The 16,098-nt window shown below is 37.5% G+C and overlaps 1 protein-coding gene across 1 annotated transcript in view; it reads left to right on the top strand.

Moving 5' to 3' along the window:
• Positions 1-16,098, top strand: part of LOC107565168 (pyruvate carboxylase, mitochondrial-like) — a 114,262-nt gene that overhangs the window by 39,939 nt on the left and 58,225 nt on the right. Inside the window, exon 8 of the mRNA XM_016250384.1 lies at positions 10,357-10,475. Within this exon, the coding sequence (XP_016105870.1) occupies positions 10,357-10,475 (119 nt within the window). The remainder of the gene's footprint in view (positions 1-10,356; positions 10,476-16,098) is intronic.

Genomic DNA, 16,098 nt, shown 5'->3' on the forward strand with positions numbered 1-16,098 from the left:
GAATCAAAATCCCTTATAAATCAGTCAGAGGTTGCTAAATCCATGTAATTCACTTACTGAATGACAAGTTATCACTTTTTCATGTTGATTTCAAAATAAACCAATAGGCCTCTTAATGTAACTTTTAACTCTTAATGTGTTTTGCACTTAAGGCTTGTGAGACGTAAATCAGTGTAGTTACTGACTGGTTGTTTGACAGTGTATAGTTAAAGATTACGAGTTGTATTGTATAAAATGCGAATTTGAATTTGAATATGAATGGTTGGAAACAGACTACTTGAGGGCCAGAAATGCAGTAAGTATTCCGTTTCATTCCACAGGGGTTTGTTATGGAATAACAATCATTAACTAGAATAATGGAAGTGTTAAAGTTCCGAAGAAATAGAAGTAGTTGACAGATCTTTTCTTTCATATTGTAATGTACTTCTGTATATATATTGGATTATGTATATAAATGATTGGTGCCATCCGACATGCATCAGAGAGAAGTCGTTTTACCTATCCCATCCACCCACATACTGAATAAACTGGCTTATTCACAGTTCACTGCATATATAGCCTCATCTTCTTTGTGTATCTATAAATTTCCATGCCTGAAAGTGTATACAAACAAACACACTTTAGCAACAAATACATTTCTGTACTCTAAGCTCTTAAGCTCTTGTCTGTGCCACCTGATGTGAGCTGCATTCACAATTGTTGCAAAAGTTCTCAGAAACATATGCGCAAACTTTTATATATATATATACAGTGGGTACGGAAAGTATTCAGACCCCCTTAAATTTTTCACACTTTGTTATATTGCAGCCATTTGCTAAAATCATTTAAGTTAATTTTTTTTCCTCATTAATGTACACACAGCACCCTATATTGACAGAAAAACACAGAAATGTTGACATTTTTGCAGATTTATTAAAAAAGAAAAACTGAAATATCACATGGTCCTAAGTATTCAGACCCTTTGCTGTGACACTCATATATTTAACTCAGGTGCTGTCCATTTCTTCTGATCATCCTTGAGATGGTTCTACACCTTCATTTGAGTTTTCAAGCCATTCTAGCTTGAGCTGTTCATGCAGGAGCTCATATTTAATGCATTTAATGCACAGAGAGATGAAGAGAGACCGGCAGAAATGGTCTTCTGCAGAATGTCCTGCTGGTGTTAACAAGCTTTAGGACTGCACTTATCTGCTGGCTCTTATTTTATATTCCGACTCAGAACATCAATCTTAATTCCACCAGAATTTCACTGGTTTCGTCTGGAGTGTGTGTGTGTGTGTGTATGTGTGTGGAAGGGGTGGAGTTGAGAATTTTGTTTGTTTGTTTTCCATTTTAGCATGGATGCCTTGGATTATATTCACTGAAGCTTTGGGGTCTTACTGAGTATTATGGGATGTTTGCCATGATTGTTATTGTCTTGTCTGTGGGCCAGTTTGGTGGATTCAGCAGAACTTCATTTTTACAATGCAAAGGAAGAGGGAGGGGAGAGTAGGACAAAGGATGGACATTGGAACTCAAAGTGGAAACAATTATCATACAGAGAAAGGTTTACATGTTTACACTTCAATTTAAATCTAAATCTAAATCAAGGGTCTCCAAACTTATTTCATTCGAGAGCTACTTTTTAAAAATGAAAGTGGCTGAGAGCTACCCATGTAATACAATACTTAATGCATACTTAAATACAATAATCTCTTAATGTATCAATCCAAACAGTTATACACAGTTTTGTTAAATGTGCTGAAAATTTTCAAAAAGTACTGATACACACAGAAAAATAATTTAACCAGGTTTTATGTCAAAACCAACAAATAAAATTAGAATCACTGGCAAAAAAAAGTGTATCACTTTTTGTTTACATAAACATTTAAATAAAAACATTCAAAATAATGGCCAGATTTTAAACGAACAAAAAATATTCATAACGTTATCTACTGATGAATATATGAATATATGAATATATCTACTATGTTCAAATAAAGCTTTGACCAAAAAAAAAAGTTTTCTAAAATGATTAACCTCACATTTCAGCCTTTAGCCTTTATTTATGAAATGGATGAGTTAGAATGATAAATTGAAAACTTAAGATGCAAAAACCACTATTAAATCGGTCCATATTTTATTTTATTTTTTATTTTTTTCTGTTAAATTAGCATTTTTATCAGGCTCCTATGTTTAGTTTTAGTAATTTCACTTTCACTTTCAATTTCACTTTCAAAAATGTCCAATCTTATTTTCATACAAGCATGATAAAAATGCTTATGTAAACGAAAAAGCTCAGGACTTATAATTTATTTGCTCCATATAACAGTTCTGCATAAGCTAATATGCATTCTAAAAATCTTAACACTTCGGATAACAAGGGATTCTATTTTCCATCGACCGGTTAAGATTTACAACAAAAATGTTGTCCGTTTTTTGTATTGATTTGAACAGAAATGTCAGACGGGTTGTGTCTGACAGCAGGTGGCACTTAAGGAACAGCAGAAATAGAGCTGTTTCCCCAGTAACCGCTGTAAACAAGGCAGCGCTGCACTTATAAACACTACTTTACTCTGAGGGAAGATGAAAAGCAAATGCCATAGAAACTTTTCTGAAGACAGTCGGTTCGCTATTATGCATTCATACAATTCATTCAATCAAACATTCTTTCATATAATTTCTCTCAGCAGTCATGTCCGCGCCTGTGTGAGACTTACTAACTTTGTTGAACGCTGAGCAGTATTTACTGTGAGTTTTCAAATCATTAAATGCTGGTTTAATGATAATTAAAATACGAAACGGGATAATTAAAATAACCTCACGACTGGTATGTCAAAACAATTAATAGCATGAGCATGTTTTATTCTGGGGCCGGTTGCATAAACTGCTTAGATTAGTCTTTAGTTTTTAAAAGTCAGTTACAAAAAGTTAGATTGACCCAATTTGAGTCCGAAAAGTAACGCTGATTACCTCTTGGCTAACTACTAGTTCGTTAAACTATTTCTTAAGACTAAGTCTTAACATAGTGGCTATGTTTATGCAACTGGCCCCTGGGTTTATTTGTCATTGTTTATGTTGCCATGACAACCGTTCTTATCCCTCAAGATTACTAAAGAGCTGTGAAGTATTGATCTCTTCACTCACTCACTCACTCACTCAGACTCAGTCACTTGCTCAATCACTTACTCATTGATTCACTCTTTTACTGACTCACTCACTTATAGTTAGTCCCAAATGACATGCACTATAAACTATGCACAGTCTGACAGCCCCTCCCTTTCCACTACTTAAGGAAAACTGGCAGCTGAGTGTATGACGTGTCCAACATTTTATACTTTTTCTGTTAAATAAGTACATCATCTAGGTATTTGGAGTGTACTTTTTCTTTTTAGATGTTTCAGTGTGAACACACAACTCTACACTATGTATACTACAAAATGGTATAGAGTATTGCATAAGCATGCAGATTGGCTCACTGATTTACTCACTCACTGATTCGTTCAATCACTGACTCATTTGCTTACTGACTCATTTACTGACTCACTCTCCAACTCACTTACTCAATCACTCACTCACAGACTCATTCACTCAACCATTGACTCACTGACTCACTCAGACTCACTCATTTACTCACTCCCTCACTCATTTGTTCACTTTTGTTTGGTTGTTTCTTTTATATACAGTATATAGATCTGTTTTTTATGAAGTGAAGTGACATGTGGCCAAGTATGGTGACCCATACTTGGAATTAGTGCTCTGCATTTAACCCATCCAAAGTGCGCACACACACAGCAGTGAACACACACAAACCGTGAACACACACACGGAGCAGTGGGCAGCCATTTATGCTGCGGCTACATTCACTCCCCCCACCTACAATCCCTTTGGTCAAGGGTACCTCAGTCGTGGTATTGAAGGTGGGAGAGAGTGCTGTACATTCACTCCCCCCACCTACAATCCCTGCCGATACTTACGAGACTCGAACCCGCAACCTTTGGGTTACGAGTCCGACTCGCTAACCATTAGGCCATGACTTCCCCAATCTGAATCAGTGAATTTATTATTTTCTTCCTTCCCTCTTTGGGCCAATTCCGGATTAATTGAAGGAGGGGATGATCCCAGTAATTTTCCCAACATTGCGCTTTTGCTCAAAGAGCTAGTAGAATGCTCACTGTAGGGCATGAAAGGCCGTGTTTGTGTGATTGCCTCTCTAATGTTTTCCGAACAGGAAATCGTCCATCTGCTTTATTGTCTGAAACACTGTGATATAAAATCTATAACAGTAAAGCAGAGCCTCATAATAAGAAGTTTTATAAGTTTGAACTTGTCTTGTTTATTATACTTTCTTACACTCAGTTAAATATTTTCATTAGTTCATAACATAAAGCGTTCTCTAGATGTCACTAAAGCAGTGAGTTGAGGCTGAGCACGTCTGGAGCTCTGACATGCTGCCAGTAATGATTGAACAATGATGAGTTCTAATAACCATAGTGGTTTTGTACTTCTCCATTTATTCTCCTCATGTATTCACATATGTGTCTATTCTTCATCTTTGCACCCAATTACTATGTTTCTCATTGGCATATTCTGGGTCATATCTGTAGGCAAATGGTCACCATAGCAGCCACTTGAGAGCTGATTATAATCACACATGTCACCACAAACAAGTCTGATCAAAAAGACACGGATTGCATCTCTCTCTCTCTCCACCCCCCCCCCACTCTACTCTTCACCATCTGTCGTTTAATCCTGCCCCTCCTTATGGTGCTCGTTATAACCTGCCTATTTGACACTGGATCATAAAGGAAAGTAGCAGAATAAAGTTTATCGAATTCAGGTCAAGGAGGTCAGTAGCATCTGCAGAAAGCTATCCGTTAGCATTCCTGTTCATCTCCTGAAAAACTGCAGCAACCTGATTGAAGCCATCTTTTCTTGTTTGGGGCATAAATGTACAACCCCATTTCCAAAAAAAGTTTGTACATTTTGTAAAATGCTATAAAAACAAGAACCTGTGATTTGTAATTCTCTTTAACCTTTTATTTAACTGACAAAACTACAAATAAAAGATTTCCAGTGATTTCACCAACCTTATTGCAGTTTGTAAATAAACTAATTTTAATTTTGATGGCTTAAAAGTTGAGACAGCGGTAAAATAAAAGTGAAAAGATTATCCAAGTTAAATGTTTTTGAAACGTTCTACAATAAGTAGATGTGATGCCTTGTCCTGGCCGGAGCGACGAGACAAAAACATTAAAAGCCATTATAAACGAGGCATTTGTTGCATCCAGTGGGGACATAATATATATATAACAGACACTGATATGCCATGGAATCATCCCAGCACATGACTCCAATATTCGGGGGGCGATTTCCTGTCAGTCTTGTCTCATCTACTCATGAGATCTAAACTAATTCAATCAGGAGACAACAAAGCTTTCTTTGTATCAGAACTGGAAGGTTCGTTCACAACATATAGAAACCACGATTATTAAAAGGTGTGTAATATGTGAAGTTTAATCTTGAATGAATGGGCACGACAAATGCAGATTGTTGAAATGAGTGAAAAGCTGTTATTTTGATCGGTGTGTGTTGTACGACACTTTATAGAAGTTAACAAAACCTGCAGAAATACTCCCCACAAACAGCATGCGATTCATGCATGATAAGAAACGGTATGGGGCGTGGCTAAGACACCATCTGATTGGACAACGACCTGTGGGCTGGACAAAAGTCAGCCTGCTTAAAATTGGACACAAAGCCCTCTCGTGTCTTACGCTCTCGCTCGCTCTCTCTCTCTCTCAAGACCTTTGGCTTTCACTTTGGTGAGCGCTACAAGCGCTCCCATGCCATAACATTGCACAGCGAAACTCCAGAACTCAAACACTTCAGCTGAAACTCCGCGACTGCGAACTTCAAAGAACTCAAAGCCTTGCAAACTCAGACTTTTCAGCAGAACTGCTCAAGCCTCTTCCGTAACCCGGCAAGCAACCAATCCAATGAGGGCTACCCCAAAAGGACGTCATCCAAACGTCATTCCGGTGCCAAATCAACAGCCAATCAGCAACGGAACCCCCTCCAGTAGCCACGAGGAACGACTCAGCTTTTCAGCTGTCACCCAAAGCAAAACGCAAGTAAACGAACAAAATCTTCTATCTGCTGAACTGACGCTGATGATTGATTTAAGCAGTAAACTTAAGACAAAATATCTGCTTTGTGAATTCTCTCAGGCTGAATTTAAAACCACTCGTGGAAACGAGTGTTAGAACCAAGAAAACTTCATGCAACTCCATTAACTAATTTCCTTGAATCTCTGTGTGTATGTGTGTGTATGTGTATGTATGTGTATGTTTTAGCTTAGTTTAATGTAATCTAGAATAGCCAATAAAATTTGTGTTTCATTTATAAAGAATCATTGTCTGGTGTCATATAATTTTAAAGTCAAACCCTTGTCAAAGATCATGTTACCTCGCTAAGAGCTTACAAATTATCAAAGAACGTATTAGCCCGTGACCAGGGAAAATACATATAGTCAAATTGGTAATATACACTGACATTAACGTCTCGCTGGCCGAGTAGCTGATAGAGTGTAAACTATCAAATTTGAAATCAGTTTTAATCAGGTGGACCTCGAATTTTCAGATCCGATTCCTCTCAAAACCTGAATGAATTAATAATAATTAATTCCCTAAAATTAAGTAATTAAGACATTACACATTGCATCGTGCCACGTAAACATAAAACCATGTCTGCATTTGAGATCGGAGAAATGACAAACTACAAACGGTACTCTAGACTGCTCAAAACTCGCGTTTGAATCATCAGTGGCAAATTCTTTAAATATAAAAACTTACTTACAGTCTGTGAGTCAGAACAGCCGGCATTGTAGTCTACTCTACCAGGATCAGGAAACAGTCCTCCATAAAATGCACTGGACACATCTGAATATTTGGGTTGAACTGTTCTGGAACAGTGTTGTAAATACAACTTAACCACTGATTTCTAGTCGTGTCCTCTTTTGGAAGGCCAAACAAAGTAGTTTCGCTTTCACAATGAAACACAGCGTCACACACAGTGGGCTAGAGTGAGCAGCGTCCGGCAGCCGGCGGCCTAGAGTGAGTGAGATGTGGCGATCCTGGGATGGACTCCGCTTCGTCCATGGTGAAAGCCGATCCGGCGATCCACAGCATGAAGTTGATGTATTTCCTCAGCGACCAGCACGGATCAGCTCCAGGCATGACGAAGCAGATATCGTCCTCTTTTGGAAGGCCAAACAAAGTAGTTTCGCTTTCACAATGAAACACACAGCACCTTCACAACATGGCCGCGGCGGCAACAACAATACTACAGCGAGAATAAAAGTTACGCCTTCTTTCTTTGCGTGAACATTTGGGTGGTGTTATGCAAATCTTCCCACATCGTGACGTAGACATGTGGGGGCATGTTAGAGCGAGCTTGTTTTAGGTAGGCATGGTTGACTCTTAACTTTTATAAAGAATATCTCTTTGGATTTGAGACTTTAGTCTTTGCAACTTTACAGATCTTCTTTATGCACCAAGAGCTTGTAACACTCCAAAGAGAAAGGAAAAATTTAAATAGCATCTTATGACCCCTTTAATAATTCTCTTTGACCTTTATTTATTTGACAAGAAAATATCTCCTTAATCTTGCTCGATACAAAACTTCACCTGCTCAACAGTCAGTGGTCATTGTTCATAAGGAGATCTCTATATAGTTCTGGAACTATATTGATTGTTTATGTTACTAAGGATGGTTGTTAAAGGTTTTGCGCAGTGATACAGAGAACCGTTGGCTGAAGGCAGTCACAGCCATGCTTTATCGTGAATAAAACACAGCTGTTGACCAATCAGAATCAAGGACTGGATCTAACCGTTTTATAAATTAGTTATGTTAACATAATCTTAATTAAAATACTAAAACATATACTAAAAATATAGAAGTAGAACATTTAACTCACACCATATTTTTTTACATTTATTTTTATTAGAACGAACGTCCAAGAGGTACATATTATTTTAGGATTGCCTTTGAATATTGTGTTATATAGATAAAGGGGAGCCTTGAAGTCAAAAATATTGAGAACCACTGGTGTAAATTATTATGTTTCTCTAGCTATGACATGTCTAGGTTTTATTGTTGTTTAGTTTGAGTTTGGATTGATTTTACAGCGTTATTTAGGCTAACTCTGATGTATGACTCAAGAATGTCCATTTATATGATGTATATTAATGTATAGAATAATAGATGAATATAATATGATTTATTGTATAAATATACGTGTTCTATGCATTTTTATCAAAACCAGTTATAGTATATTTATTTAAATGAATATATACATAATTTTACATGAAACGGCTTGAAGTTCAGTTATGATTTTGAATAAATCAATTGCTTAAGAAAAAAAATCATGTCATATTAGTGCGTATCAGAAGACTAGCATCATTGGGTAAATCTAAATATCCTCATAATTTTCCATGTTGCCACAATGACAGTAGCCACATGTGTATCCTACATAAATCAGATCAATTCCTGCCTTCCGGTGGTATTAATTTGTACATGCAGTTGCAGGTTCTGAAGCGACATTCAGGCTTGATAAATCACTTTGTGGGTGCAATTTAATCTATTTGCATTGACATCGCAAAGTATTTTGTGTATGTATGGAGAAACGGTTTACAAATTACCGATTACAAATTCAGCACCCTGAAAACTGACAGAAAATTATAGATTTGTTTTCTACATGAAGAAACCCTTGTGGTTTTACCTAAGACTTTCCAGAATTCGTTAATTCATTCTTTTTTTTATTCATTCATTGATTTATTTGTTTGTTCAGTCACCCATACGTTCTTTCATTGATTCATTCATTTTTCTCTCTCTTTTCCTCTCTAGTGGTTTAGCTAACATCGGTTTGAACCCTCTTCTCATGGTCATGTTAGTCGGTTTAGATTAAAAAGCCTAAAATCCTCCTGGCACGATTGACATGGGGTATGGAATGATGCATGAAAGAGGGATGAATGGAAAAAGGGCGAGAGCTGAGTAAAAGAGTGAATTAATGTTGTCAAGTCAGCGTCACAGCAGTTTAAAAGTCTGTTTGTTTCTGTAAAGCATCTAAAAGTGTGGATTTATGTCCATGTATATGTGATAAATATTGTGATATGTCTGAGTAAGTTTACAAAGCTATGTTTGAAATTATATGTGTGTGTATATTTGTGTTTGTGTTGTTTGTGTGGGTGAGCATCTGCTTTTGGCAAGCTCATTCCAATGCGGGATTAGTAGGCAACGCTGAATTGTGGGGAGAAATTGGATCAGATTACAGTGAATTTTGGCACCAGATTATTTTCAATCCCTTCAGTGTATCCAAGTAGCCTGAATGAGTGTTTATGAAAGAGAAGACACCAGAAAAAGAGAAGAGAGTTGCAGACTTTAGAAGAAGTGGATTCTTGTATCTTTGTCTCCTTCTGTTTTCGTCTCTTGTTTAATGTGAGACTGTCTTCATCTCCCCTAGGATGTCTGTCTCTATATCTCATACACATCTCCTGCTCTATGGGTTGTGTTTTTGGCTGGTGTCAAGACCAGCAGTCCTGCTGTTTTCATGGCTTTTACCAGAAGCCTCTTTGCTTCCTTCCACTGGCACCACGCTGTTCAGCAGAATTAACCAATCACCTGAGGGTTTTTTTTCTACAAGCTTGAGAGATTTAAGAGGGAAAGTTTGGGCTTTTTAAACGAAATCTCTGCTTATCATGTTAGGTTAAAATTGTCATTCCACTGGGAGCTCAGTCAGAAGCCCCAGGGGATACCTGCACATGTAAATAAAGTTCTCAAACTTACTCATCTTCTCATAATTTCCATATCAAAATATCTGACATTGTTACCACTATTTCTAGTTTCTAACAGAAAGCATCTTTTGATTATTGCATGCTGTGGAGCTGATCTGTTGGGTTCTTGTATCATGTCTTAACTTGGCAACCCATTTTACTGGATGCCTTCCAAAGCACAGTGCAGTGTGAACTATACCAGAGATAGGTAACTCTGGTCCCGGAGGGCCACTGTTCTGCAGAGTTTAGCTCTATTCCTAATCAAACACACCTAATACAGAAAAATCTAACCTATGTCTGTAGGATTGCTTTAAAATTACAGGCATGTGCGTTTGATTAGGGATGGAACTAAACTCTGCAGGACAGAAACAGCCCATTCGTGAACTAGACTTATGAGGTACTCAACTAGATGTTCACTTCCAACACACCTAATTTTAGTAGAGCTGTGTGTGTTAAGGATGTTTAAAGTGGTCCATAAACAACATATGCTCACATGCTAAATGTTTTTCGTGCTAACACTGCAACTCTTAAATATTTTCCATAGGTGGGTTATGAGAACGCAGGCACTGTGGAGTTCCTGGTGGACAAGCATGGAAAACACTACTTCATTGAGGTGAACTCCCGTCTACAGGTGGAACATACGGTTACAGAGGAAATCACTGAGTGAGTGACCAACTATGTAATGACATTTGCAAGTTGCACAGTAAATAAACTCCCAAAGATTTTGAGGATTTAATAGCTTTTTGCTAGATTTATAGCTTGTTTCGAGCTATTTTTCAAAATGTTAACTTGGCATATGTTAAGCGTTAAATGAATAGCAAATCAAAAACACATCAGATAATTGTGTTTGTGTGTATATGCTCCATTCATTTCTCTGAATCAGAATGTCTGGAGGATATTACATTTACATTTGCTATTATATTCTATTAGATGCTTTTTTTATCAAAGCAAATTCTAAGAAAGCACAAACGTGTACACTGCAATTACTTAAACAGACAAGCACTGAAGAGCACTTGTGTGAAAATATACAAATGCAATAATTGCATTCACAGTAGCAATCAGGGTTCTCAAGACAATCTGATAGCTGATTGCAGAATTTACATACATTTTTACGTTTTTATTTAGTTATTTATTTAATTATTTATTTATTTACCAGGAGTTTACATACATTAAAGTGCATTAAATAAATAAATAGTCCTAGGGTGTGTTTGAATATTGTTGTAGACAATGGTGGACCTTTGTCAATAAGTCAAAAAGGTCAAACAAGTTAAAAAGGTTGAGAACCACTGCAGTAGGTCAAACTGTACAGTAGGTTAGGTATTGGTCACTTTGGACCAGCAAATCTAGTAGTTCTTGTACTACTGTACATACAGTAGCACTAGTGAGAGTGTGATACTGATTTAGTGGTCAAGGAGTCCTGGAGGAGATTTTGTATGTTCAGTCGATGTGAATGTGATTCCTAAAAGAAGTGAATCTTCTAAATGAATGTTATGAATGTGATTCCTAAAAGAAGTGAAATTGGTGTCTGAAGAAAGTCTGAAGTAAATTATGTGTCGACTGTTTTTGATGGGTTATTTGATGTATGTGCCCCATTGGTTCCACAATTATTGTGTAGGCCAAAATATTACCAGCGTGTGAGGACGTGCAGCATGCATGTGAATTTGCATCCATACGTAGGTGTATGTGTTTGCAGACTGTCAATGTACAGTGTCTAGGATAAATGCTTGTCTGCCACCCCACCTTGACAAGTTGGTCAAGGGAAGAGAGAGATGGTAGGAAGAGAGAACGAGAGAGAACATGTGTTAGGAACAGCATGTGCAGAGAAAAAGAGTGTGAGAGAGAGGAAGGAAAAGGAAAGAGGCTTTATAAATAGCTCTCACCTCCCCTGATAACCTATGAGCTGCTCCGTAATGACATAGAGATGAGCCTGATCTCATCACATAAGCACACACACATGCTGACAAGCACACAGACATTAATGCACTGATGAGTCAAATGATTGATAGTGCTCCTTTCATTCTTCTTCAACACACATACACACGCACAAACACATCTTTGTGTTTTCCAGCACAAGTTCCTCACCACAGAAATGGAGACTCATACATTATAGATATCACAGTTGTCAAGTGTAGTTGACAGTGCTGCTTTGAATTGGCTCTCATTGCGTGTGCTGCCATCTTAGATTTGCAAAGGATTTACTGAAATATATAATGAGTATTAGTCTGTCATTTGTATGGATATCATACTGCCTCCTTTACATGGAGAAATATAGATGGTCTGTAATGCAATAATATTTGTACGTTTATTTTGCTGCACAAAATGTGTGTATATATACTGTATGTGTGTGTGTGTGTGTGTGTGTGTGTGTAAGATTAACGATATATTCCATTTTATACACTAATGTGATCCATTCTTTGTGGTTCCTGTTTGTGGTTAATGTCATAAAGTGTGACTGTGTGTTTTTGATTTGATACAAACACTGTAATTTCCTTTTCACATGCTTATTATAATGAAAAAAATTAAAATGTGGTCTTGATAGGGGAAAGACCTTTTTTAATTTTTATTTTATGTGCTGTTCTGTTCTGTTTATTTATTTAATTTTTTTTTATTTGTTTATTTTTGTTCCTCTTTTATTTACGATAAAAAAAGAGTATACAGTGGGGAAAAAAAGTATTTAGTCAGCCACCAATTGTGCAAGTTCTCCCACTTAAAAAGATGAGAGAGGCCTGTAATTTTCATCATAGGTATACCTCAACTATGAGAGACAAAATTAGAAAAAAAAATCCAGAAAAATCACATTGTAGGATTTTTAAAGAATTTATTTGCAAATTAAATGTGGTCTTGATAGGGGAAAGACCTTTTTTAATTTTTATTTTATGTGCTGTTCTGTTCTGTTTATTTATTTAATTTTTTTTTATTTGTTTATTTTTGTTCCTCTTTTATTTACGATAAAAAAAAGAGTATACAGTGGGGAAAAAAAGTATTTAGTCAGCCACCAATTGTGCAAGTTCTCCCACTTAAAAAGATGAGAGAGGCCTGTAATTTTCATCATAGGTATACCTCAACTATGAGAGACAAAATTAGAAAAAAAATCCAGAAAATCACATTGTAGGATTTTTAAAGAATTTATTTGCAAATTATGGTGGAAAACAAGTATTTGGTCAATAACAAAATTTCATCTCAATACTTTGTTATATACACTTTGTTGGCAATGACAGAGGTCAAACATTTTCTGTAAGTCTTCACAAGGTTTTCACACACGGTTGCTGGTATTTTGGCCCATTCCTCAAGAGCAGTAATGTTTTGGGGCTGTCGCTGGGCAACACAGATTTTCAACCCCCTCCAAAGATTTTCTATGGGGTTGAGATCTGGAGACTGGCTAGGCCACTCCAGGACCTTGAAATGCTTCTTACGAAGCCACTCCTTCGTTGCCCGGGCGGTGTGTTTGGGATCATTGTCATGCTGAAAGACCCAGCCACATTTCATCTTCAATGCCCTTGCTGATGGAAGGAGGTTTTCACTCAAAATCTCACGATACATGGCCCCATTCATTCTTTCGTTTACACGGATCAGTCGTCCTGGTCCCTTTGCAGAAAAACAGCCCCAAAGCATGATGTTTCCACCCCCATGCTTCACAGTAGGTATGGTGTTCTTTGGATGCAACTCAGCATTCTTTCTCCTCCAAACACGACAAGTTGAGTTTTTACCAAAAAGTTCTATTTTGGTTTCATCTGACCATATGACATTCTCCCAATTCTCTTCTGGATCATCCAAATGCTCTCTAGCAAACTTCAGATGGGCCTGGACATGTACTGGCTTAAGCAGGGGGCCACGTCTGGCACTGCAGGATTTGAGTCCCTGGCGGCGCAGTGTGTTACTGATGGTAGCCTTTGTTACTTTGGTCCCAGCTCTCTGCAGGTCATTCACTAGGTCCCCCCGTGTGGTTCTGGGATTTTTGCTCACAGTTCTTGTGATCATTTTGACCCCACGGGGTGAGATCTTGCGTGGAGTCCCAGATCGAGGGAGATTATCAGTGGTCTTGTATGTCTTTCATTTTCTAATAATTGCTCCCACAGTTGATTTCTTCACACCAAGCTGCTTACCTATTGCAGATTCAGTCTTCCCAGCCTGGTGCAGGTCTACAATTTTGTTTCTGGTGTCCTTTGACAGCTCTTTGGTCTTGACCATGGTGGAGTTTGGAGTGTGACTGTTTGAGGTTGTGGACAGGTGTCTTTTATACTGATAACGAGTTCAAACAGATGCCATTAATACAGGTAACGAGTGGAGGACAGAGGAGCCTCTTAAAGAAGAAGTTACAGGTCTGTGAGAGCCAGAAATCTTGCTTGTTTGTAGGTGACCAAATACTTATTTTACCGAGGAATTTACCAATTAATTCTTTAAAAATCCTACAATGTGATTTTCTGGATTTTTTTTTCTCATTTTGTCTCTCATAGTTGAGGTATACCTATGATGAAAATTACAGGCCTCTCTCATCTTTTTAAGTGGGAGAACTTGCACAATTGGTGGCTGACTAAATACTTTTTTGCCCCACTGTAGATAGTATAGATATATTTATAGTATGTGATGAATGTGGATTTCATTTTTTTAATATCATGGTTATCAATGCTGACGTATTATGACTCCCCTAGTTCGAATTTGTTCTGAAATCTCAGACTTTATATCACAAACTATTGCTTTGGCAAATCTCAGCACAGAGACATTGTTGAGATATTATCTGAAACTCTGAAGGACAATGTACGATATTATTCTCTCAGGAGCAAGCTGCTGAGAAGCAGGAGACTTAAGTCTCCATTTGCTCCACATTTAATCTCATTAATCTGTCTGGGGAAACCATTAAACGATCTTGTCATGATTAAGCACATTTTCCCCTTAATTCTACTGTAATGCAACAATCAGTAATGAAAATGGTCCTGTCCAGACACAAAGATTTGTTTAATGTAAATTAGTGTAAATTTACATTACAATTAAACATTTTACGTTAAATTGAAATAACAAATACTACTAAAATGTATAAACACTGTAGCAAATTAGCTCAAAAGGGAATGTCTATAAATAATTACAATTAATTATGATTAATTACAATTATTTATACTGGCTGCCAGTAGTAACTGTAACAGAATTAAATTGCCATCAACCAAGCTGTTCGTCCAGCGAACATTTTGTTTAATTTCATATCAACTCTAAGAAAGGATATTTTCGTGGCCACAGAAAACAACCTTCTTACAGTAGCATTAGAGCATGTAGCTAGATCGGAATCGTAAAGGGACATTAATTTGCAAGGCAGAATCAGAAACTCATGTAATTTGTGCACAAGAATTTTATTAACTAAACGCTAACAGATAACTAGTCTGAACAAACAAACATACAATCACTCATACATGGGGAAAGGGCAAATGAGACTTGATGGATGAAACCATCAGGAAAACCAGAGAATGAAGCTATGAAAAGAGTCAGTTAGCCACCTGAGTAAAACCATTAGCGCCTTTTATAACGGGGTTTATAGCTTATACTAAACCTCTGTTTTGTTTAGTTAAATGTACGATAATTGCATTGCCTTGGTTGTTGACGAGTGGCCGGATGCAGTCTCGGATGAAAGTCTTGATGGTTTCAAGGTTTTGGACTTGCAATCACTTTCTTCCGGGTTTGAAGAGTGATGAATTCCAAAGATGTTCTGACTCGATGGTGATTGGGAGTTGAAAAAAAGTGAAAAAAGAGCTAAGAGAGACATCAGCTGATATCCTAGAATCTTTGGTGAATGGAAAATCAAGGCCGAGGCCTGGCACGAACTTAGGGTGTCCTTAGAAGACTAGCTCAGCATCCCCATCTTCTCAGAATCGAACAGAACCGCAGACTGGCAAGGGCTATATGTTGGAGCCCACCAGGCACGCCCGCACCGGCTCAGGCTCTCCATACGGGCAGAAATCAGAAGATTTAGTAGAAGAACCGGGCGGAACTGTGCGTGAGCCCTTTAAAGTCTGTGAAGATTCACGCCTCTCAGGATGGGCTTGTCCAATGAGAAAGGCTGAATTTCCGGGAGGTTGGAAATACTGGGGGGTTTTATGACCCTTTGTCTGAGAGCATGGTAATTTGCATAGGGAACTGGATTGGATATTGATATGAAAACTATTAAAGATTCTTAGAACACTAATGTATTGCCTATGTACCAACATATACAGTGGGTACGGAAAGTATTCAGACCCCCTTAAATTTTTCCCTCTTTGTTATATTGCAGCCATTTGCTAAAATCATTTAAGTTATTTTTTTT

Source organism: Sinocyclocheilus grahami, unplaced genomic scaffold (assembly GCF_001515645.1).
Source record: "Sinocyclocheilus grahami isolate Dianchi unplaced genomic scaffold, SAMN03320097.WGS_v1.1 scaffold985.1, whole genome shotgun sequence".
Taxonomy (NCBI): domain Eukaryota; kingdom Metazoa; phylum Chordata; class Actinopteri; order Cypriniformes; family Cyprinidae; genus Sinocyclocheilus; species Sinocyclocheilus grahami.